At 36.6% G+C, this 25,150-nt stretch overlaps 1 protein-coding gene across 13 annotated transcripts in view; it reads right to left on the bottom strand.

Annotated features, from left to right (window-relative positions):
- The window catches only part of ABI2 (abl interactor 2), a 72,368-nt gene that overhangs the window by 6,201 nt on the left and 41,017 nt on the right, over positions 1-25,150 (bottom strand). For 2 of the 13 annotated variants that reach the window (XM_068685913.1, XM_068685903.1), the window contains 9 exons: positions 21,683-21,859; positions 17,932-17,949; positions 10,963-11,060; positions 10,261-10,407; positions 9,121-9,245; positions 7,977-8,150; positions 5,132-5,290; positions 1,433-1,519; positions 937-1,110 (listed from right to left, as the gene is read on the bottom strand). In XM_068685913.1, coding sequence (XP_068542014.1) covers positions 937-1,110; positions 1,433-1,519; positions 5,132-5,290; positions 7,977-8,150; positions 9,121-9,245; positions 10,261-10,407; positions 10,963-11,060; positions 17,932-17,949; positions 21,683-21,859 — 1,159 coding nt within the window. The remainder of the gene's footprint in view (positions 1-936; positions 1,111-1,432; positions 1,520-5,131; positions 5,291-7,976; positions 8,151-9,120; positions 9,246-10,260; positions 10,408-10,962; positions 11,061-17,931; positions 17,950-21,682; positions 21,860-25,150) is intronic. The other 11 variants (XM_068685905.1, XM_068685904.1, XM_068685907.1 and 8 more) reach the window with 11 other exon arrangements.

Raw genomic sequence — 25,150 nt, 5'->3', positions numbered from 1 at the left:
CAGAGTATGGACTGTTAGGAGAGGTACAAGCATGTACCTCAGTTATCTCCACATGTAGATATATAAAATGCACATGTGCAGTCCCATTATCAGGAAATCACTCCCATCATACATAATACCAAAGTAAATAAAATCCACTTAAGAAATAGAGAAAGAAACACAGTGCCTCTCTAAAACAAAACGCATGCCTACTGTATCATCAGGATTTTTTCCTACAACCACATAATAGTGGAAAATACTAAACAGATTAAAGCTGCTTCAGAAACTCAAAGAAATATGACAAAACACTGGCAAATATGAAACAGAAGATATGTATCATCACCCAGATAACATTTAGAAAACATACATTTAAAAAACTCTACAATCATACAGCATAGCTGTTAAGAAAAGTATTTCTACAGGGAAATATATACAGACATATACATACAATAAAATATACATATTTATGTACAGAGATACCTACATAACAGATATATATATGCAATATGCAAGAAAGGTGTCTTAAGCATATGCACCACTAAGAGGGAAGACTCCTGAGTCTCTTAAGACTGGGCATGCTTTGCATGCCCCTTACAATGAGGCCGTTAGAAGAGGGCTGCACACATGCCTCTAGGACACTGGGTGTGCTTTGCACATCCCTTAAAAGGCTCCTACAAGGATCCCCATACACGGCCCCCTTAGAAGGGGTGTGGTGCACAAAGCACGCCCAGCGTCTTACAGGTGCAGGCACATGGCCTCTTCATGAAGGGCACGTGAAGCCCTCACAGAGTCCTATGGGCGTGCAAAGAGCACCCACCCATGTTTTAGAGTCACACCATGGGACACTTGGCACACTTTGTGCACCTGTAAGAGAGACTTTGCACAGGGCTGGATACCAGGAGCATATAGAAACTATTACAAAAATAATCCCTCCATCTCTAGCAGCTTTAAACCTACCCTTTTCTAAGTAGGTCCGTGGTGCCCATGGAGGGTCCTCCTCTGCATAAGGATCACTGTACTCCACCACAGCTGCTTCCTCCTCCTCGTAGTCCTCTGGAGGTGGGGGCGGTGGGGGGGATTCATCGAACACTGGCTCATCCACAGGCGGTGGCGGGGGAGGAGTATCTGAAACTGAAAATAAGCAGCAATGTGACCATGAAAGTATCTTTGAGAGCTATAGCTAAAGGTTTAAATAAGATTCCCTATCCCAATTGTTGGCTCTGGCATCAATGTTTGGAACTTGTGAAGATACACTAGAGACAATAAAATTCAGTGAATCAGGATCCTCCAATTAAATTATTTTCCTTTTTAGCCCCCCTTAGGAACTTTTGACAAACTTGCAGAGACAGTAAAGTAAGCAAAATTCTGGCTGTACACAGACAGTTGTTTCATCCACTCGAAACAAAAGCCACATGCAGTACTAAATCATCGCACAAGGAAGCAGCAAACTTACTGTTTTCTTGAACTCTGGCCACAAATCCCATTAGCGGTAACTGTGGAGTTACCTGTAGGATGGAGGGGGGAGGAGGAGCAAGGGATGCTGCCACAGAAATTAAAAAGAGGCATTCAGTTAGAAACACAACAAAGCAGCAAACAGGAAAGTAGACATCATCACCACTCAGACAACATAGCAGTCTGCCAAGAAGCTGCGATAAAAACGATGGCATTCAAAGAAAAATGGTTCAGGGTGTTTATGTTTCCAATCCTTACTTCAAGGAGATTTATCTGTTTTTAGTATTTCCATCTCAGCTCTTTTTCTTAAGATCAAGAATCCATGCTGAAGTAGTAGTACGATCTGACTACACGATTCCCTCAAATACATGTCTATTACTGCAGGACTTTATGAATAGGCCTAAGAAACAAATATGCCAAGAGGCTTATTTCCCTACAATCCTCCACCTTTTAGATCCACTTAATATTACAAAGGTAACACCTTTTCTATAACAGCATCCATAATTCCATAGTACTGATGCTGGATATAACAAGTTTTCTCCAAAATGTAGGCAAAAACAACAACAAAAAAAGCCTCATTTAACTTATTTTAGGTGAACCAGACAAAGATGCCTTTGAGAAACGAAGGACTTCTGACCAGGGTCCTTGTTGGCAGATTAAAGCACACTGTGCTGCTGCAGAGCAACAGAGGCTACTCCAAATGGGCTGCCTTTCTACCTTATCTTTCTATCTTATTTTGCAAACCACCAAACTCTGAACAGCTGTTTTGCTGGTAACAGGAGAACTGTCTTTGTATGATACACGTGAATTCACATTTAAAGAATACGCTTTCAGCCATCTGCAGATGTTATACCACTAAACTGTGGTTTAAGCTAGTGACAGAAACTGAAAGTTTCAGTTATCTAGTTAGGGTAAAAAAAAATTACTTAACTAAATTACATAATATTTTATCTAGTTTTAGTCCCACTTTGTAAGGCTAATGCAGTACAATTCTTTTTTTTAAGCAAGTTCCAGGATTATTTTTCAGAAAGCACACCTCAGGAAAAGCACAACTAAATTATTTCTTGTTAGTAGTGGCATACAAAGACATTTAATCACGTCCAAAAGAACACCAGGGAAAAGGGTCTACATTTCATGTACCAGTACATTTATTTAGCTTACAGAACAGAGCTAATTAAATTTCAAGCTAATTCCAGAGCTGCTACATATGACTTAGTATTTCTCAGAATTATTTCACATCATCAAATGAAAAAAAAATCTAAGGTATTCAAAATTAATGTCTCAAATTTTCCTATTTGCTCATTTTAGTAACCACCACTTTCAATTTCTTCTGCCACTCATGTTCACCTTCCTGTCACAACCACACACCCCAAACAAAGCATGCAAAATAAACATAAAAAGCACAATGCAACAACCATCCTTTTTTTGTTGCAAGAACAACCTTGTACTTCTACACAAAGCAAGCTCCATTATCTTACCACTTAACTTATAGTTCTTGAGAAATTTTGAAATACTTTTCTAATTACAACCTCTTTGAATTGAATGAAGTGACTCCAGAACGAGTATATTCCTTCTTTCAATATAACCACAGTAGCTGGGAAAAGTTTTGGTCTTGCATTTATGAAAGTGTGAAAAAGGAACTTGAAGTACTATTCAAATGCAATAACATTCAGGAATTCAGCATTCATGTTCAGCTATGAAGCGCTCCCCTTTTTAATTATATATGCTATGAAAATACTTAGTTTCAAAATGTTTCCTCTACTCAAGTCACATGAATACATACAATCCATATCTATCATATGAGACTAGCTTCAGTTTCCTACATCCCTTCAGCATGCTGCGTTTGTGTGCTATATATAATTCTTTGAAGGAGATAACAAGGCTTTCCAGGTAGTAAAATAGATCGCTCTAGACAAGCACTCTAGGCAAACACAAAAAAAATCCCTTTGTTAGCTTGGGTTGCACAGTTTAATCAAATGGTGATGGCTAACACTAGCTGACATCATTCCTTATTTATGTTAACCTTTTGTCAAGTTTTATACTTCAGTCTACACACAGTGCAGGCACTCTCTCATTATATTGTCTCTATAAAATACATAATGACTCTGGTTTTGGCCTTTACTGTATTTGGTCGATACAGTAATTTATTTATTTATTTATTTTCATATAATGACATTTTAAAATAATGACTTCTTATAAAGTGCATCAGAAGAACTCTATTGCATTCCTGCTATCTCAAAAGATGAGATAAACACCATCTTAAGCATTCCCACTCAACTTGCTTTTATATAGGCCACTGGTAGAATAAAAAGTTCATCAACACATTTGCTGTGGATTCATTAAGAAATGCCTGAGAGCACCTTTCACAAGATAGCTTCAGCATGATAAGAATTCAACTATACGAACAGCGTGTAGTGCATACCACCATCCCAACATGCCCCCACTTTTTCCCAAGGGTTTTCAGCCTGTACTGAGCTCCATACTGCTGGCAGCTGACATCCTACTGATATTTAACTAACGTAGCAAAGTTGCACCACTTGTTAGGTGACATAACTGACAAGGGTGTCTTTGGGACAGATTTATGCTGAGATCAGTTAGGGGTCTGCGTTTCCTTACTATTTTCTTTTCAGTTGCTGAAAAAGTCTCACCATGAAGCAGAAAAATTACCTTATCTTAGTAGCAGTATTGAACTGAATAAACAAAAATGACTATGCCACAATACTTAAAGAAAAAAATAAAAGTATTGCTTTATTGCCAAACAACTTGCAAAGCAGAACAAGCCATAAGTTTGTATTTTCTCCTCCTCTTTGGGAATGCTGAGAAGCAACCGTGGCCTCCATCCTGTTCCTTACAGACAACAGTCCCTCTATTTGTAGGATATTCATCAATTACACATATTTGAGCATCCTCTCCTCTCAAGGTGCAAAAAAATGGGTTAGTTTAACCACAAAGCTAATAAATTCTGTATTCTGCTCTTACTACAACAGCTTGTTTATGTATGTCAGTATAACTGAAGTATTTTGTTTGTGATTTACAGCTCAAGTGATTAATCACCATAATCATTACTTTCTTTTTGGGTCCACAGACTGAATCATGGTTATGTAACTTATTTGAAGTCTATTTGGCATCTTTATGATTACCTTTAACAATGCAGTGGTAAATTCCAGAGAATTATCCCTTTACTAATACAGAAATGCACAGCAGTTGTCAGAAACTCTCTGGATATACCAAAAATCCTCTTTACTGCAAAAGGTAATATCGAAAGGTTTCCCTTACAGCTATTTCACTTTCCTTCCTGTCCGTTCTCCCTCAGATTTCAATATGCATGTAATGTGCTTAACAAATACCACATATTTCAGGCAACTGAGCTGCAGTTTACTCATATAAGCTCCTCCATCCTCATTGTCCCCAGCAGGACCATCCACTTCCTTCTCAAGTTAAATGCACACATCTCTTTGATCTCTGTGAGACTGAAAGTAATTCATCTGGCAACAAAGCCCATATTGTTCTGGGCTGCTTGCCATAGTGCAAGCTGAATGATCTGTACTTGCACCACAGCTTCAGCACAACTACCAGCACTCTACTGGAAGTTAACCTGAGACAAAACACAAGATCTGCAGTGGAGACAGAATTTCAGAGACCTGAAGTCCAGGCAATTCACCCCTGCATTGAATTCAGCACAGCAGAAAACCTTTCTTACCTGGGTTCTGGTTATAAAAAGGTCCTCCATTCATCTGGTTCTGAAGGCTCGTCTGTGATGTGATCGAAGGAGGACGCCGATATGGCAAAGATCCCCCTATTGTTGGGGGCGTGTGTCGAGATGCAGGCCTGTTCATGCTGTAGAACTGAACTGGGTGACCTGGGTTAGAAAGGGAAATGTGTTACCAAGGGAAGAATGAAGCCTTTTTTTTTTTCCCCCTTTTTTCTTTTTTAATAGCTACATTCAAGATTCAAAGGCTTGGAAAGATTTCCGTTCTTTAAAGGCAATCTGCATCCTAGGTGCATTCAGCCAGTTCAGCTACCAGATGACAAATACTGGATGTCTCAACAGCAACATAATAATTCTCCCAACTGCCTGTACTTAGTACTAATTGCAAAAGCCAAAATGGAAATGCAAAGGAATCTATGCTACAAAGTTTCAAAATGAAAGACAGTCATTCCCAGTTGCAGATTTTATATAACGTATTATAATAACTTGCAAATTCAGTCATCTCATTTATAAACCTGTGAAACATAACACTTCACAGTCCAGCCATCAAGCAACACAACATGTACAAACTGTATGTATACCATTTCTAAGATTCAGAGATGTTACCTTCTACAACTGAAAAACCCAATGCTAACTGTCTTATTGCTGTTCAAGAAATATATAGAGAATCATCTGGGGAGAAGAGAATGTTAGAAACTGCTTCAAGTATGGAATAAATGAAATCACACTCAAAGACCTAATTTTCAAGGAGCTGTCAATTGGAATAATTCCTTAAAACTTGCTCTCCATTCTAATCACTTCCTATATCAAAATAATTGATTCTGAATCTAACTAAGCAATATATGCTTTCCATAAAACATATGAACACGAAACTGGCAATTGACATTGCATGTCACTCATCACCACCCAATACTAATCAAGAAGTAGGACTATTAAGGCAGCCTTTGTGCTCACATAGAATTCTCCATCTTATATATGGTACACAACAGCACACAGTAAACTAGACTTCTTACACCCATATGGGTTATTAACTTCCCTAACTATTCTGCTTCCACCATTTGTTCTAGAGGTAAATTTCAGGGTTTGCAGAAAAACAAGGGAAGAAAGCCAGATGGCCATTGTGGCTGAGGAGGCATGCATGCAGTGAAGTAAATAGGGAAACAGAACACATGAATGAGCAATTTTTAAAAGTCTGCACTGTTCTCCTTTTACATAAGGTGTAAGGAGGTTCTCCATTATGCTTGATTACTTTGCAAAACTGCACACTAGGTCAGTAAAGAAAATGCAAGTTGCTTTCTGCGTTACTTGCTTCTAAGAGCAATTGCATTAACTAGAGATTCCCATTCCTCCTGCTTTGTACAGGTATGTGCGTCTCAAACAGCACACTTCTTACGGGTGAGGAGCAAGAGCAGTTAAGAAGCAATCCACCTAGTAAAAAATGCTTTTCCACATTATTCCTAGCATGCCTTTTCAGTATGTCTCCCCATTACTTAAAGGACTGTGAAATTGGTGGTGATTGCAAAGAAGGGGGAGAGAAGGAATGGGGATAAGTGGTCCTTAAGGACCAAAAGCTACAACCTCATAAATGGTAAACTATCCAGTCTCTTTATGTATATTATTTCAGAGAAGCTATGCAAGCAGCCTCACTAATAACACAAGGAAGGAAACAAAATAGCAAAAAAAAAAAAAAAAAAGTTTCTCTCACAAAATTGTAAGTAAGTTAGTAGCCATTGAAATATTAATTTCTGCTTGATTTAGACTTGTCCAAAATACAGAAGCAATATGGCTTAAGAACTGGGATACTGATGGCGCATAAAAAATGGAAAACTGAAGCGCTCTGATATACCTTATCTTCTAGATGTGAAAGTAGTTCAGACTTCAGTATCATCTGGATACCAGAAGTCATCACAGTCCAGAAACTTCTGTCACAGTCACGGATTCTACTATAAGTATTTTCTAATTTTATATAAACCACTGCACCTTAAATTAAATACAATTTCAAGAATGCTTCTGGCACCTGGTGAAATTCTTTCTATGAGAGATCAACACTAATAAACACACATCAACTGATGCCCTTGTAAATCAGATTCCACTAGAATGAAAAGTAAGAAAACATGTAGCCACATATGAATTTGGCTATCTAAGACAGAGCTTTACAATGCAGTGTAACACCTCATTAAAAGCTAACACAGAACTGTGCTATGGTTATTAAGTACTACATGCTGCAACTTCAGCACATGAGAAAATAAAAAATGTGGGGTAATTTCATAAGCAGTAACAAAGCAAGTTGCATTACATGCCTTAAGTACTGACTCTAAAGCATCAAACCAAAATGCTTTAGTACTATTCTCCATAGCAAAAACTTGTGTTTTACTTTACTTCTAGAAAAAGAATGCTCTCCTTAACAGTTCATTGAAAGGACACTTGTCATTTGAAAGCACTGAAGAGACAAATCATATAAATTATACTTTGCTAGTTGCACCATTTTTAATCCGATCCTGGAAGAGAATAATCAGACCCAGAACTCAGTAAAAGTCCCAGTATCCAAACTTCAATAAAATAATAATGTAATAAATAGCTATGTAAATGTAAAAAAGTAAAAATAATAAAGTAATGGCTGCTGTTTATAAAACTAGCACACCTTGAATTGTCTGCTCTAACTATTACCTTATAGTTGGGTATTAGCAGATACTTTTTCTATATTTAAAATAAAAGAAAAGCCAATGGAAAAAAATCAGTGCTTCTCAAGGAACTTTTTCTCGAGGAACTCAAGGAAAAGCCCTGGACCGTGATCACATCTGGGTTCATCTGCCCACACATCAGAGCAGACACTCACCTGTAGAGGGTGTGGAAGAAACAGCAGGGGGAGTTGGAGAGGTGAAGCCATCAGCAAGGGGCTGGGCTCCTGCAGCAGCATCTGGGGCAGCGGAGGAAGGGGCAGGAGCAGGAGGGGTGGGGGCAGGAGCAGAGGTAGCAGGAAGGGGAGAAGTGCCAGCTGAGCCAGCAGGGGCTACGTGAAGAAAGGAGGAAGAGGTGGAGTTAATAAGGAGATATGTTAGCAAGGATTAGAGAAAGCCTTTGACTATTCAGTGTTAGCACCTTACTAGATGCATAGTATTTTGGAATGCACAAGGAGATGGGAGAAAAATAAAGCTATTGAAGAAAGGCTCATTCTTATGTAGGCAGCTCATGACAGTCAAGCAAATCCACTGCTTCTTTCCAGCTCTGAAGGTAACAACCCTGAACTTTTCACTGCAAGTCATTATTTTGGAAAGATGTCTTTATTCCTTGTTATTTACACTGCAATCCTTATCACAGTTGCCTTTAGCTTTTGTACTAATTAGAAAACATACAGAAGAGGAAAGCCAAAATTTTCCCATTCTTTGGTTCAGAAGCATCATATATTTCAGATCACACTGTAAGCCAACTATACACTCTTCTTCACCGAAAGTGCTGAGCAAAGGAAAAAGAAACACTGCCTGTTTCTGGGAAGACTGGGGCGGTTTACACTGAACAAATGCCTTTTCATGACAACTCAGCTAGGCTTGCATTAATGTACTGAAGATTTACATTCTGCTTGCCTCTCTTTTAATCTAATTTTCTAAAAGCACGCTTCCATAGACCTGCATGGACAGCCAATGAAAAAGCATCAATTTGCTTAGAAGGACAAGGGAGGTGTTTCCCCTGCCCACCAAAAAAATTGTGTCCTATCTGGTCCTATGCATGCAGCCAGGCAAAAAATTCTGATAAATCGAGTAATATATAAAATAAACACTAATGAACATCAGAAACTCCCAGAAAACATTCTACGTTAGTCAGATTCATACTATAAATAGCTAGGACCGATTTCAAGGACTGCATGCTTCTAGAAGATGAATTTGGAGATTCCTCTTGGGGCTTACTCATCACGGTTTTTAGGAGATCTGCAAATGCTGAAGCTAATGCTGGGTCAGAAAGAGGAAAAGCCAGTTTCCATTTACCTGGATAGACACTGGGAGGAGATGGCGTGGGAACAGCAATAGGAACACCCACACTGCCACTTCCACTGTTCTCTCGACTGCTGCTCCGACTACTTGGGTGGCTTCCTCCACTACTCCCACTGCTGCTGTAAGAAACCAAAATAACCCAGAAAATGAATATGCTGCTCTACATGCTGAAACACAAGATCCCTCAGACAGCACCTTAACTAATTCAGAGGAGTAACGGAACAAGGGAAAAGAAACAATGATAAAGACCAATACAAAGCTTAGTTTTCTCAGTAGTCATTGTCATTTTGGTTACAGTTTTTCACCTAGTTCTAGTGAACTTCCTCCAAAATGAAACACTTCTGAACTTAATGCCAAAGCATGCCATTCCAATATTGTAAAATCTCTGCTGAGCAAATACAGACCTTTTTGCTGTAACTCTAAAAAAGGTATTGACTGTTTAAACTCTGCTTTACGTGCTTTCATGTAAGACTACTGAAATAGGAAATTTTAAGATAATCAAGTAAAAGTCACATTAAGCCAATCTCTTTAGCCAGCATCAAGTACTCATGAAGTTTAAAAGGTAAAGATTCCAAGGGAAGTATTTAGACCTGTCATATCATGAAACTCTTCTCATTATCCTAGAGAGAAGGCTAGCTCTCTACAGAACCTTTGGTAATACAACTCAGCTTTATTCTGTGTTTGAAGTTATCAATATCCTCAAAATACAATGCTCTTTTTCAACTTCTCAATCTAAAAACAAAGACGGTTCAAACAAAAATGTGAATGGTAAGCACATCAAGCAGCCCTTCAATATGCAAAACTTAAGTTGTGTACAATGTCTTTTCCCAGTTTTGTAAACATTTCACAAAATATCACAGTCTAAACACTTGGAATTTTAGTACAGCATTAAGTGCTATAACTATGTTATAGTACTAAAATTAATGCAACCATAGGATTAAACGAACCATTCACAATTCACTATTCCAGTTTTATTACAGCACATTGTCGACATGCTAAATGGCATCCATCCTCAGTTACCCTTGCTTGAATCTTCACTGTCAAGATGCAGATAGATTTCACATTTATCATAGCATTTTTGTCCATACACTTATAAAATACTAAGTACACTTTGTGTGGGACTACTCTGAATACCTGTATGTGCGATTCCTCTGATTCACAGAAGCCGTTCTAACAGGGCTCTGCTGTGAGGGAGCCATATTGCGTGTTGGGCTAGGCACGTAGTCATTTGGTACCACCGGAGGACGTACTGGCTCCAAAGTACGATAAGGAGAGTGACGCCTACACAAGGACAAGCATATTAAGATAATAAGCAAATTAGCAAAGAAGCAAATTAAGATAGTATAGACAAAGACATTTTTCATTCTTTGAAACGTTTGCTACATACTAAGCATCATCAGGAGTTAAAAATGTTTTCCTGTAAGTCTGCAATATCTACTTCAGAGAATGAGAAAACAGTCAAGGGCATTTTTCATGTACTTCATGTACAACAGCGCCACATGCTAATTTTCCAGTTGTTTAGCACCACCTGTCAAAGCCACACAGCTGACGACTCTCTATGCTAAAGCATGTAGTTTTAAGTGTTCTGCAATGATAAAAAATGCTTCTGTTAGGAGGGCTGATGATGCCCTTTATCTTGTGACAGAAATGTGTTATCCAGTATATAATACATGATCAATATAAGAGGATGCTGATGCAACTTCTCATCCTGTGGATGGTTAAAGCAAAACCAACCAACCGAAACAAACCACACAAAAAGAAAGAATCTTTTTTTTTTTTTTTTTCCTCTCCTTCTTGCTCACCTAAACCCTTTACATGCTTGGTAACTCCACTTACCCAATAGTTCCTTTTCCTGACATTGGTGGACTTGGTGGCTTCTGGGTGGGTGGTGTTGTACGAGGCAACCCACCCATCTTCATATTCTGCGTGCTGACCTGCGTGAAAGAACGGGGAGAGAAATGGCCTTCACTAAGTTCACCGTCTAGGGAGAGAGATGCCTCTATCAATTAACTCTAAGTAGGGGAAGGTTTAAACAAAAAATAAATTGAGAGGCCATGCATTCTATATGCAATTTCCACTCTGCTAAAACTCAAAGAGTTGCGCTCAAAGGACTCTTTATTACATAGGGTTTTCAAAAATTATATATACAAAGAGTGAATTTGTCTTTGGGCTATCACAAACATTAAATCAGTGACAATGCAGGCATTGTATGTGAATTGGTTAAACCTCCCAGTCACTTTTTAAGACAAAAGTTACTTCACATTGCCCTACCAAATGGTAAATTTCAAATAATATTTTTAAGAACTCTTTAAAAATATTTAGGTTTATATAATAGGCCACAACTTAATGTAATTAATACAAATACAGAGAAGCCAACACAATGTCCAAATATGTTCCATTAATGTTTTAATATTTTCACAGTATTAAAATTATTTAATAAACTGTTTGTTATAAATATTAATAGTACACATGCAAAATTACAGATAAAGCTATATATAGAAAAACACAGAGATGTATTTCTTTCCCCACCAAATTCGTAGCAAACTGACCTCTAAGAATTGATAAACATATGGGGAGAAAAATTATTTGCAGTGATGTGATGTGACTACAGTCATCCCCTTGCATTCTTTCAGGTTAAATTACAAAGAAACTTTTATATAAGAGAATTTACTATAACCTCTAAAAATCAAGAAGTCACCTGCATTCCTAACTGTCTGATCAATGTAGAAATCGTAAACAGTTATTACTGACATAGGCATTTTGTTTACCTACATACTGCCAGCCAAGCATAATTCTCTCAATGCGTGTACCATTACAGGAATCTGTATGTGGTCTTCTTAAAAATCTCCATTAAATAGCTTTTGATTTATGAATGCTCAAATTCTTGCTTAGGCACAAAAAATTCAACAAACCAAAATAAGTATGCTTACATCCCTTTTTCTGTTGTTCCTGTCATGCTGTATTTCAGTGTTTCTTATTTCCAAAGTATAAGTCTTGTCTACTGACCCCACCTCCCATATAAAAAAAATAGCACAGTAGTCAACACATTAATAATATTTGCAAACATCGTTAAAGGCAAATTACTTCTTTATAATTTGTCTATAACAACTTGCTTAAAATCCTGGAAATGTTTACTTTTGTGAATTTGTAAATACTGAGGACAGTGTAAAGCATAATATGTTCAATATTCTGACACTGAAACTTGATTCCTTAGCTCTCAAGAACCTGTGTTACAACATTTTCAATTTCCTGGGAGGAAAAGGAGACCAAGCCTTGTAAATTTTTGTTGTTGTTGTTGTTTTTGTCAGATTCAAAGACAAACATTGGGATTCAGTTGTGCAAAAAGTGCTTTGCAATGTCAATTTAAGAAAAGTCTTTTGAATAGCGTTATAAAGTCCTTTAAGCCAACTCTAAGCAGCAATAATTCTAAAGTTAAGTCAAGTGAGGGATGAGGTAAGCACTGAACTACAACTACTTGAAGGGAAAAGGGAAAATGTAAAATGAATCGTATTTTATTCTATACACGGAACATCAAGAAATAGCAAAAAATCCCCCCCCCCTTTTTTTTTTAAAGTTGCAGCATCCCCTGTATTTCTTATCTCATTAAAGATGTCTGTTTCATCCATCTATTTGAGTTGCCCAAACAAAACAAAACAAACCCAACACCATTTAATTAAAAAATCACAGCAACACTTGCTACAGGTTATTTCAAACAGTCCGTTAAGCCTAGTAGGACAGGGGTTTTGGATGTCTTTAGAGGACAGCAAACTTAGACCAATCTGTGTGTCCCTGAGCAGTCTTGGCAGGTGTTTTAACTAGCTACACTATGGTTTCTCCCCAGGTGATGTCAGCACTAGCTATCACTTCACAGTTAACAGAATGTGCTACAGTTAAGAGAGCATCCTACTTAACCCTACTTTCAAGAATGGTATTATGTGCATACAGAAATTGCAAGAAGATAAATGACTTTTTAGGATTCCACTGGGCTAGAATCACATGAAAAGAAGAGGAATGCAGCTGGAGGGTGAAGTGACATAGCACAGCATACAGTAAGATGTGGAAGCAATACTTGCCTGACCAATGCAGAACTCCAGTTACTGCCAGTTTCTTTTATTAACACTAACTAATATTCTGACATAGGATGGTAAGACAGCTTTAGAAAATGTGGCTGAAGAAAAAATAACCTTTGTTAAACAAGAAAGTTCAGTCACAAAGAAGCTGTTCAGAACGACTAGTCTGAAACATGGGGAAGTGCACTGACAGAATGCTTAGTTTCAGGCTCTTTGAAATGACTTTTCAACACCGAAACTGAAATGTTGAAAGAACAAGTAAAGTTTACCAGGACTGTCTTCAAATCTGACAGGACTTTAAGACTAACTAGTGCAAGTTAAACAATTCTGTCTGAATAACTTCCCCTTTTACTTTTATTCCAACAGTTCTAATCAAAGCAGACAGACCTGTAGAAATAATATTATGCAAGACACTAAAAGGGTTACAGGTTGTCTTGAGGAAAGAAAATGAAAATAAAATTTAAAGCTATACTAGTTGTAACTTCAGTTGATACAAACATTGCAAAATTTCCAACTTCCTTCTCCTTTTGTCAAGGAAAACAGAAAAAGGAAAAAAGGAAAAAAGGAAAAAAGGAAAAAAGGAAAAAAGGAAAAAAGGAAAAAAGGAAAAAAGGAAAAAAGGAAAAAAGGAAAAAAGGAAAAAAGGAAAAAAGGAAAAAAGGAAAATATTAACACTCCCCCAACCCTTGCAAAACTTTATTCTGTTGCCTACTGCTTTTCCTGTTTTGGACATAGAGTTGGAAAGAGTTTCCATACCCAAATCCTCATCCACATACAATCCTCTTACAAACTTTTACAATCCAAAGAAATCACTAGAACTCAAGGTTACATCTGGGTTTGTCACCAATTTGCAAAAATCAGTTTTCTCATTAAGTTGGAATTTCTGAGTAAGCTAGACCTTGCTAGAAATTGCCCTGTTTCTGATGACATTTCTCCTAGCTCCATGCAGCTAAAAGCGTTCAGCTGCAACTTGTGTAATTAGAGGGTGAAAGCAGAGGGACACATCTGGTTGTTGGTTAGTTTAGCTGCAGGACTCCACAGATCGGTGGTTAGTTTGTAGCACAGAAATTTCAAATTCTTTTTAGGAAACTGTATGGTAAAATAGAGCCTGCAACAACAAAACAAACAAAACAAAACAAAAAAAATACAAAGAAGTACTTCTGTCCTTGCTTGCTACTGTCAAAACAGCTAACCATTGTGCTAAAAAATAAATAAATAAAAAATTAAGAGAGACAATTTGGGCACAAAGCTCAGAGGAAGAAGAAGAAAAAAAGAAACAAACAGCTGAGTGTTCTACAAGAAAGAAGACAACCCAGTGAACCCAGAAAAGCACTGTACATGGTCCACACAGAATTAATGGAGAGATTTTTCCAACTTTTTTGCTTCTTTCCCCTGAAGCAAAAAAAAAAAAAAAAAAAGCAGAAAACACCACCCACTGAAATTACATGGGGGGGTGGGTTCAAAATAGTTCTAGAGAGAAGACAGACACTCTCAGATAAGCATTTCTTTGACTGGATACTTTATAGAGGCTTTTTGTACATGAAGTAGCATGCAACAGGGCTACAAAATAAAAGGTCCAAAGACCAGAGCTATAACTCTGGCAGTGCTGGAGCTGGAATATGATGCTTTGCTGCGGAAGGAATTGCATAAACAACCTAAACCAAGCAGATCTTGGGTAAGTAACACATCCTAGAGGATGCTCTGGGATCCACCTCCACAGTAACAGCAGTAAACTGAACTTTAAAGAAATAGAAGGCTTGAAGTTATCACTACAGATTATTCTGTTTAAGAGAGGCACTGTTCCCTGAAGTGCAGAAATACATAGTTGGTCAGATACAGTTGGTCACCAGACCCACTAAACGTACTTGCACAAATGCACTGTTTTTTACACAGCTTTAAGGCACTGAACAGTTTATTTACACAGCTTTAAGGCCTTAACAGCAGCAAAGATTTAAACCTACAACATTTTTACTTTTCAGTGTAACACCTCATTGTCAGTTTCATTACCAAGTTAACCTTTTTCCCCAAAAAGCCTCAATAGCATATATTCTACACAATCAAACCTCACAAAGAACTACTTTCTAAAGCTAAAGTTGGACTCTGCCCCAAATGTTTTAAGGGCTGTTCTATTGTCAAATCTGATTTTCTAGACCTTTCAGGTCAGCAAACAATTTGGCAAATCTATTAAGAAAGAGCATCCCAGCAGTAATGTTGCATGGATGACATTCAGAAACATCAATCCAGCCTTCTTGAATGATACTGTATCTGACGCCAGCAAAAACAACCCAATGCTGAATGAAAACTAACTTCCCACGCCTTGCTTCATCTTGTTAAAGCTACAGAGAGGCTGACAGATTTTTTGCTTGTCATCTGCTACCTCAGAGTAAACTCCTTTTCAGGCTGTGCTCAGCCACTTGAATAGTTACTTTGCAAGTCTAATTAAACCATATTTTCACCAGTTGATTAACTGTTTGATATAGAAGTGAAATGTCTAAATTTTACTGTCTTGTCCAATAACTGTAAGTAAAAGCTTCAGCAAGCAAGTTTACCTGTTTTTACCACATTCACCTATGTAAAATAATTGGAGAACCAAGTCCAGCAAATAGAAAAAGGCTTAAACAATGTAATTTTCAATTGATTTGCTGACAGGAGGTGGTACAGATACTCCTCTGACTTGCAGCTGGAATTTTCTTCAAAATTTGTTTAAAATTTAAGTTTAAGCCACCTACATACAAGTACAGTTAGTCCCATCAGTCAGTTTAATTTTGTAACTGCTCACCAAGCTACGGTTTCTTTGCAGCCATGAAAAATAAATACAGGCTAAGAACTTCATATATAACCTCTCAAGTGAAGTAAAATTAGTATTCACATGAAACTATGGGTTTTTTACTTTTCTTTCAGATTGATGCACTGTGACTATGGTGAGACTTCTTACGTCCACTAAGAGGGGGGCTGTACGGCTTTTTTTTTTAATCTTATTTTTTTAAACCCTCATGTTTTTGGCAATCACAAGTTGATTGACATATTTTATCTTCCAAATCAAACCAGGTTCACTCCAGTTAAAAATGGAGATGTATTTTAACTGCTGTTATAACAAATAATGTTATTTTTCATTCCAAACCTATAAACTGAAAAAATAATTTTCTCTGAAAAGCTGAAGAGACTCTTTTCACCACTGCAGATGATGCAGATATGGCAGTTCATGCATAATCTGTAATTGCACAATTTTTATATTTTATTTTTTTAGGATAGTCATTAGGATGGTTCATAACTCTAACTGTAGAGAGCAACAAAGAAAACTGACAGATTGCCAATTCCTTTTTTTCAAATCACTGTGAAAAGCACCACTTAGCATGGACCGTGTGCAGAATAAGGGGTATTCAGCATTAGAAGTATGCACTTCACAGGGCTATGCAGAAACAGGGAGATTAACTTTTTAATTCTCAAATATAACCAATTTAAACACTATGTGACTAGAAATACTGTACCTTAAGCACTCACGTAAAAGTAAATTTAAAATGACGTGCAAGAAATCTCCATTTATTAAACAATTTTCATTGTGATCAGATATGCTACGTACACTTAAATACCTTATTAAAATTACCAGCTGGCCAATTCAATAGGGACATTGTTAGGATATCTCCAGCAGTAGCTACTTAAAAGGCTATCTTTTCAGGAATGTGCAGTATTTTATTTTAGCTTTTCCCAGTTGTGGAAAATACTTAAAAAGAACTCCACATCCACTTGGAACTTCATTTAATTAATACTGTCATATAAAATATCAGTATTCTACATTCTAAAATACAGTTCCCTCTTTGAAACCATGGCTGCTACTAAAAAAAACTTCATTTCCCCCTTCCCCAAATAACCAAATCAGTTGCACTTCAGGAAGACGATGATACCAAAACACTAAATAAAGGTACAACCTATTTATTTTTTAAGGTACTATAAATTCCAATGTAATATCATGTAACTTTGTTAATTTCTTGTCCAATTGATTTTATGCTTTTTGTTGTAACATCTGCAGCCACTAATAATGATTTAATTTCTCTAAGATCTATGAGAATGTGCCATACTTCACTCTGACTTTTTGATGCATTACTCATTTAATATTCTACTACATAAACCACTTTGCTTGCTATTTATGGGAAATTAAGGATTTTACACAACTACCAAATTTGAAAAAAAAAATCATATACGAGTGTCTCTCAGTATTTAAATACTGCTAGCAGTTTCTGGACAACAATAAGGATACTGCAACTTTAAAAAATAATGTTCAGATTTGAATTTTTTACATACCTTTGGAGCCCCTTATTGGAGCAATCTTACACTGAAACATTAATCCCAATCAAATCATAATTCACACCGTATATAGGATAAAAAGAATATTACACAGGGGGAGGCTCCTATTCAGCTGCTAAGTATTCACATATCTTTTCATCTAGGCATGGTAAGCGCAACATTCGTCCCTTGTAAATGACCTGGTATATATGCTTAAGTCAGTCAATATTTTGCCACAAAGCTTTTAAAATGAATGTGTTAGTTTCCTTACATAAATAAATCAATTTCTATCGTCAAACATTTATCCACAATGAAGTCTTTCAACAGAATATCTGATACACAGGAAGGAGAGCAGGTGTTGTGTTAAACAATCTATAACATTCACATAACCATCTCCCCGTGTGTAATAGTCTCAGAAGAATAAGAATGGAAATCCAGCCCTGGGGTTTCTTACCTTAAATCTAAGCAACCACTTAATGCATAAATGGAGCAAATAAAAGAGGTAAGGAAAAAAAGCATTGAAAGGTTAGTTGGAACTTCAGGATATGAAGAGAAAGGAAAAAGAAAGAAAAAAGTTAAGCATTCAGCATTAACAAAATAATGTATCAGTAGATCATAAAAAGAGTGGCTAAAGCAGAATGTGTCATGAGTAAAAGATTTTCAGGCTGAAAGTTTCAACACACATTGATCACAAAGGATTTAGATTTAACACCTGAAAATTAATGCTCAGATGTTTGTACTCAGTTTACTAAAGTTCTTACAGTGCTAACAAAAAGTCACCAATTTTCAGAATGGATTATAAAATCTAGTTGGATTAACTAGAGACTAGAGACTAATTTTTGGAGCTGTCAAAGAACAGACTTATCAATACCCTGAGCTCATTTAAACTCTGTTAGTTGTGTTTGCATATTTACAATTAGGTGAACAAAATCCTCTAGAATATTAAGCTAACACATGCTCTTTCTTAGACAATACTGTTAGTTAATTCTTAACCTGGTGCGATGAGAAACCTCTTGCACAAAGATCGAGAGTAAATTATTATGTCTTGAACCTTTTTCTAAACTATATATTAAAACATTAGCCAAGAATGAAGTATTTTAAAGCTTAAGTGCTAGCTGTCTGGCATGAAGTCACATGACATCTTACTGGCTCAATAGCATATATATAGCATATGTATTTTCTTTCCCTATAATAAAAAAAAGTAGTCCTTCCATTTGAGTATTTTTTATCTGTTTTCTGCTCAGCTGATCTAAACACATTGCATTTCTTAGACTTCTTGTAACACTGAAGATTATGTATGGCAGAATCTCAACAGCAGAGCATCCAGAGTGACTACTCTGGTCCATTCACACAGCTCATAATGAGACCCTAACATATTAAAGAAAACATAATCCAATTTACTAGAAAACATCCTGTCTTCAAGTTCAGTTACATGGAGATATTAACCAAAACGGTCTCTGCTTCACACAGTTACACAGCAAAGCCAGGTCCCCCTGTACTGGCCAGAAAGAGTGGCCAACTGCATTAAAGGGTCCATCAGTGGGAGACATTTCCCTCAGCAGTACTGCCTGATAATTACAGTACCTTAATGCAACTACACACTACTTCGAATGGATCAAACTCTCCCCTCCCCTAGCCCCGCATTCTCCTGACCAGAGAACCTTTTGGAAGGAAAAGTAGATTGGAAGACTTTGTAACCCACGAATATTTAAAGAAAAAAAAAATGAGCAAATCTCTTTCAGATAAGTTTTTGCAGTATTGTGACTTCAGGGAATGAAGATGAGGAGGGAGTGCAAGAATAATAATGGCATTTACACTCACTCTCCCCTATTACGAAACCATACTGTAAAGCACCTTTTCCCATGGCCATAGCAGGTTAAACTATTTACCTCAACATGGCATACTGGATTTCATGGCCAAGAGTGTTCTGTGCTTCCCCTGTGTTGCTCTCTGTACAGTTTATCAGGGATTTCTCAGGGATTGCAATGAATGCTTGCTACTTTATCTCTTTGATTGCCCTGACAATAAACAGTGCTGTGTCCCAGTACTAGAGGGAAAGCCCTACAGCCAAAAAAGAAGACGGAGAACTAAGAATGCAGACAGATACTGTGATAATAACTGGAACTTCAATGCTATTTATCCAATAACTCTTGCTGAGTACTGATCTGAAGGGAAAAATGACACAGCTCAAGCAATAAACAGCTATAGATAGACAAATTTAAAGCTCCTATTTCTTTTATTTTTTTCTCTTTGTCCTCCAGATAGAGATTAAAAAATTATTCTGTATTTACTTGATCAAAATGAATACAACAGGTTGTCAAACACAACTGACCACTTTCTCCCCATCAGCAAGAGAGTGGTTCTTTCCTATGCACTGAATGCTGGATTAACCCGATTAACTGATCCAAAGATAAATTCCACAGATTAAAGATAGCATGATTAAAGACAACAAGTTGCTCCTTCTTGGTTCACTAAGTATACAATGCTTCTTAATTTTCCAGATTAATATAGCACATTATAAATATCATTTGGATGCTATTTCAAGCATATCACAAGCATAACAAATGGATGCAAACACACATTTGAGTCATCAGCCATGTGATGAATTATGTCCTTTCAGTAGAACATAATTCACTGCATCACAGTGGGTATGATTCTGCTACACTGAGGTAACTGGGATAACAATTGTAATGGTTTAGAGCCAGTGCTAAATAACATGTTGTAGAACAATTAAAAACTATTCTTTTATGAGTTCTAAAACAATGTCATTAAAACAAAAGTGCTCATTAAAATATTAGCAATGGTAATCCTACAGGTTAATATGCTCCGTTCATACCCAGAAGGAGTTCTGCTGACGTGCATAAGTTCAAATTTTGAATTGGCAGTAGATTTTAACATATAAATTATAACAATTTCTTGGCCAAAACAGTAGCTATTAATGATGGTGTACGTGTGTGCGTTCTTTTGTTGTTGCTGCTGTTGTTCCCTCCAACTCAAAGAGTGGTTTTGAAATCTGATTTAAGGTTACAAATTAAGGCTGACTCTTTTGGTAAAAAACGGGGAAAATAGACTTTCTGTTAACTAACAGGATGTGAAGAAGACTCGAATATAATTGCTCTGAAGAGATACCTAAACAGGACTATTAAGAATTTGAAGAGTGGCCAAACAACCTGTTGTCATTACGACTATCCAAGTAGATAGTTCAAACGGAATATCATTGATGACTCAATGCAGTTAGGTGTCAAGCAAAAGAAATTCTGGTGTATTTTGACTGGAAGAAGCATCTTACCTTACTGCTACTTAGCAGGTTTACTGATTTGTCAGTTTGTCATGTAAAAATGACAATGCTTTGTGTTATTTACCTTTCTTCTCCTGGAACTTTAACACTGTCAGTGTTCTCATTTCCATATTTGTTTTCCTGGCAGCACAAGTTAACAATGAGCTCACACCTGCTAAGACTATGTTTACATTCAGGACATGTTTTTAAAAATAAATAAATAAAAACTAATCTCACACATGACATTGCTGCTGTTGTGTGCACTCATCTACCACTTGCATACAACAGCCAGAAATTGTGTCTCCTCCTGATATTTGCCCTGAAATCCCTCCTTTTTTCCTACTTTTAAAAGGGAGAAACAGCTGGCTTTGAACTTGGCAGCAATATTCTCATTCTTAAACTCTGTATGGCACAGAAATTGCAGAGAGCTCGCTTTAGCAAAGCACATTACAGGATATAACAGATTGACAGAAATTAAAGAGAACAAATAATCTTATGCAAACCCTTTTTTCAGGTGAGCTCCAAACTAAACCAAGTGCAATTAAAGCTGGAACATACTTTGTGTTGCTAATTCAGAGAGAAATCTGACAGTTGGTCATTAGCTTTTCATTACTCAGGTATATCCTAACAACTGACTTGAAGAGTAATTGCAGCATCACACAAGGTGTTTAGAAGCATTTTAAAAGCTGAGATCCACAGTCCCAAATATCCTCAGAAATAAGATTCAGTGAGCTTGCAAGGTTCAGAAACATGGGGGAAAGGACAAGGGGAAGAGCAACTGCAATCTGGGCAGAACTCCTCTTACATGTATAGACATACTGGCCAGGGAAGGAGAAACTGGTATATTATCATGAAAAGCATCAGATTATTTTGAAAATATACAAAGACAATGTATTTGCAGTTTGGCTGTTTTAACAACATCACCTACCTTCACTCCATGTCCAATATCATCTAGAATTGTATAATCAATAGGTTTCCTGATGTAGCGAACTGGTCGCTCCAGGTTAGCTGGTGCAATGATTTTGTGAGTTCTTGAGGTGTTTTTGTTTGTAGTCAAGATACCAATTTCTCTTCTAGCAACTTTCTCTTTGTGAATGTCCACCGTCTACAAAAGACGCAGTGTATTTACTAACAGTGGTATGCATTTGAATACAGAGTCAGCAGAAAAGAAAACACTGAATCAGTTCCAATGTTTTGAAAATCTCTGTATACTGTGCTGAACATATTACTATATATACTTGCTTACATCATCTTTGTCAAATTTATTGTTGAACTTGTCACCTCTAAACCCACACTGATAATCACAGGTTCTTTGGGTTTTCTACTACTTTCATTCTTTACAATTCAGCAAAATACCTTCTTTCCATTCTTAGTTCCTGTTACTGACACTCGTTTATATGATTCTTTTATTCTTTCTAATTCTACAACTGCTCTCTAAACTGGTCTTTGAAATAGTCTCCAACTAGATGAAGCAGAGGGGTATTTTCCCAAAGTTTAACTTTTACAACCTGAAAAACAAACCATAAGGTGGTTTTCTCACAGTGTAAAACAGTTTGCTAAAATAGGACTGGTAGCTATACAACAGAATAAAATTTCACTCAGACAAATTGGTCCAGGTATTTCAGTCACTACAAATTGCTCATCACAAAGTAACAATTCGATTTTAGAAGGTGCTCAGTACTAATTTAGCTATCCACTATGAAGCCAGTGGTTAAGCCCAGTGCCTTTACTTGGAATGGGTAAAGCCAACATGGAAAAGCCATTCCTCCACATAATACAATGAGTACCACAGGAGAATCTCTAGTGTAAGACAAAGCCCAACTGAAAATTCAGTATCTGAAAACATGTACTCAAATCTTGTTTGGTAACAAGACTAGAAAAAAATAAATTATTACAAACAAACAAACAAAAAAAACCTGCAGGAGAAAAACAAACAAACAAAACACAACTCTTAAATCAAGGTGCATGACACTGCTTGCATCATTAAAAAATAATAATTCTTTGCTGACAAAACAACTTTCCTTACAAAAAATTTGCTGGTTGTGAACAAGCATTTAAGATATAGGTTAAAGTCAAAAAACACCCAGAATTGTCATCATTAGGATTTCTAATCATTCACAACATTTCTTGTCATTGCTTCAGTGACCATGAATGGTACCAGAAAGATTTTTCATCTTTTCATACTTAAGACAAAGGTTTTGTTGCAACAAGGAACAGGTACGAATAATAACTCATTTTCAAAACAAAGTTTTTTTTAATTTTATTTTTCTCAGGGCAGGCACTGGGGCAGTAGGTTTGGTTACCCTTTTGTTTGTGCCACAGATAGCAAAACCAGTAAAAAAGATCCTGTATATATGTATTACCTTTAAAATATTTTTAAATATAAAAGCAAACAAACAAAACATTTCCAAGAAGCTGTTTCTTCACATTACTTCCAGAGAAGAATTTCAACAAATATCAGAGGCATTATATGCAAATTTAAATTACTACCTATCAAGATTACCCAGTAATTCCCAAAAACGTATTTTCAATATCTTACACCTTTGCTAAACTTAAGTACTCAATATAGCTTCTAATATTTCCACCTCTAGTACCACCTGCCCAGAACTGTAGATTCTACCAGAGCTGCATAGCTCTCTAAAACAAAGCCACAGAAAAAATAGAAAAAATATGTTGGCAACCCTATCCTTGGAAAGCTTGAGTTGGTTGAGTAACGATTTCAAACATAATAGGGGTAGTTAAAAAATCTGGGATATATTCTCCATCACCCTCACAAAAAGCCAGCCAAGTTTGTCCAATACCTTTGCAGAAATTCACAGCTCATGCAAGCTAAAAAGAAACACATATATTTCAATGACTTCTGGTTTAATAACTAATCTGCTCCCCATTCAATTTTACCTGAGACGACCACATCTATATACAGCTCATACAGTATTATTGGTTGTGGAAGCACCAGTGCAAACAGCACATAAACATGTCCCAGTCCACACTACCAAAAACGTATCATTCTGTGTCAGGGTAGGATTCAGTATTTTCTCTTGCATCGCATTTTATAATCCCTACCAGACTTTTGGTTTTATAGCATAGCGGAAGGAAAAGTGGAAGGAATTTGGAACAAGAAGCTGTCGTACCAAAGAGACTGGCTATAGAATCCTCACCTCATCTGCTGGGGAGTTAGAAAGCACAAACAATTTTTTTTTATTTTTTATTTTTTTATATAACTGTATGTGACTGAAACAACTTGGTCTCACGTTTAATATCACTGAAGAATTCAATCTCTACTATCTCAAACTTTATCTGTGGTCTAGACATGACACTAGAAAACTGCAGAAACATTATACTGCCTATCTTATGTTCTTTGCCTCATAAGCCTCTGATCCTATTTGTTAAACAGTCCCAGCTGCAACAGCATCTCAAGTGCTATATGATGTTTTGAATGTACTGCAACATCAAAATCTTAAGAATCTGAATCTGGACATTCAAAACTGTTCTATGGCTTTCACAGTACAACTTCAGTGCCTTGATTTCGATCTACAGATCAAAAAGAAATTAATTAGTCCAGTGTTGGTAAGATTATTTCCTCCTTTCTCTGCATTTGAAGTGCTTGACCTCTGTGAACTTAACCATGCACTTTAAGTATTTTATTATGCAACTATAAACAAACATAAGATGAGTGAAGATATTTAATGCACGTGCTATTGCCGTGATGGTATCTTGGCACAGTGGAAACTTGTTTCCATGAATGATGAAAGAGTTTTATTAATTATTAAAAGGAACTGTAAGCACATCCAGTTTCCTTAAGGGCTTCAGTGATCAGTGAGGCATGACTACAGTAACAAACAATGAAATGCATAAAATCTAATTAAATCCTGAAGCTCCTTCTAATGGGAATTCTCTTTCATGATGATTCAGAACATTTCCTTTATCTTCAACAGCTATGGAATAACTAAGTATATTAAAACAGCACCCACTTATAGTAAATACTCTCAAAATTGTATTGAAAAGCACTCTGTTGGAAGGTTTTTCCAAAATTTCATTTTCTTCATTAGTAGATCACTAGAGACAAAAGATCTTAAGATCTTTTATTTTATAAAATAGCAGAAAGGAACGTTGACTTATTTGATTAGTAGAAAAAGGAACAAAGATTAACCTGCTACTAAAGAAAATGAAAACATTTATTCTCAATGCACAGGTAATTATTGCCTCCAGAACTAGCATATATCCCTTAAGTGAGACAGAAGAATGGCAACAGAATGTTTATTCAGTGATTTATAAACATCTATGGAGAAATGTCATTTTTAAACTACTGTCTTCAGAAAATCTCCAAGAAGACCACAAAAAAAGTATAATTAAGTTTTCAAGCATATAGCTGGACTAAAAGAATACTGAGCTCGTA

This window comes from Anas acuta, chromosome 6, assembly GCF_963932015.1.
Source record: "Anas acuta chromosome 6, bAnaAcu1.1, whole genome shotgun sequence".
Lineage (NCBI taxonomy): Eukaryota > Metazoa > Chordata > Aves > Anseriformes > Anatidae > Anas > Anas acuta.
The sequence above is the reverse complement of the archived record's forward strand: the minus strand, read 5'-3'. Positions and strand labels throughout refer to the sequence as shown.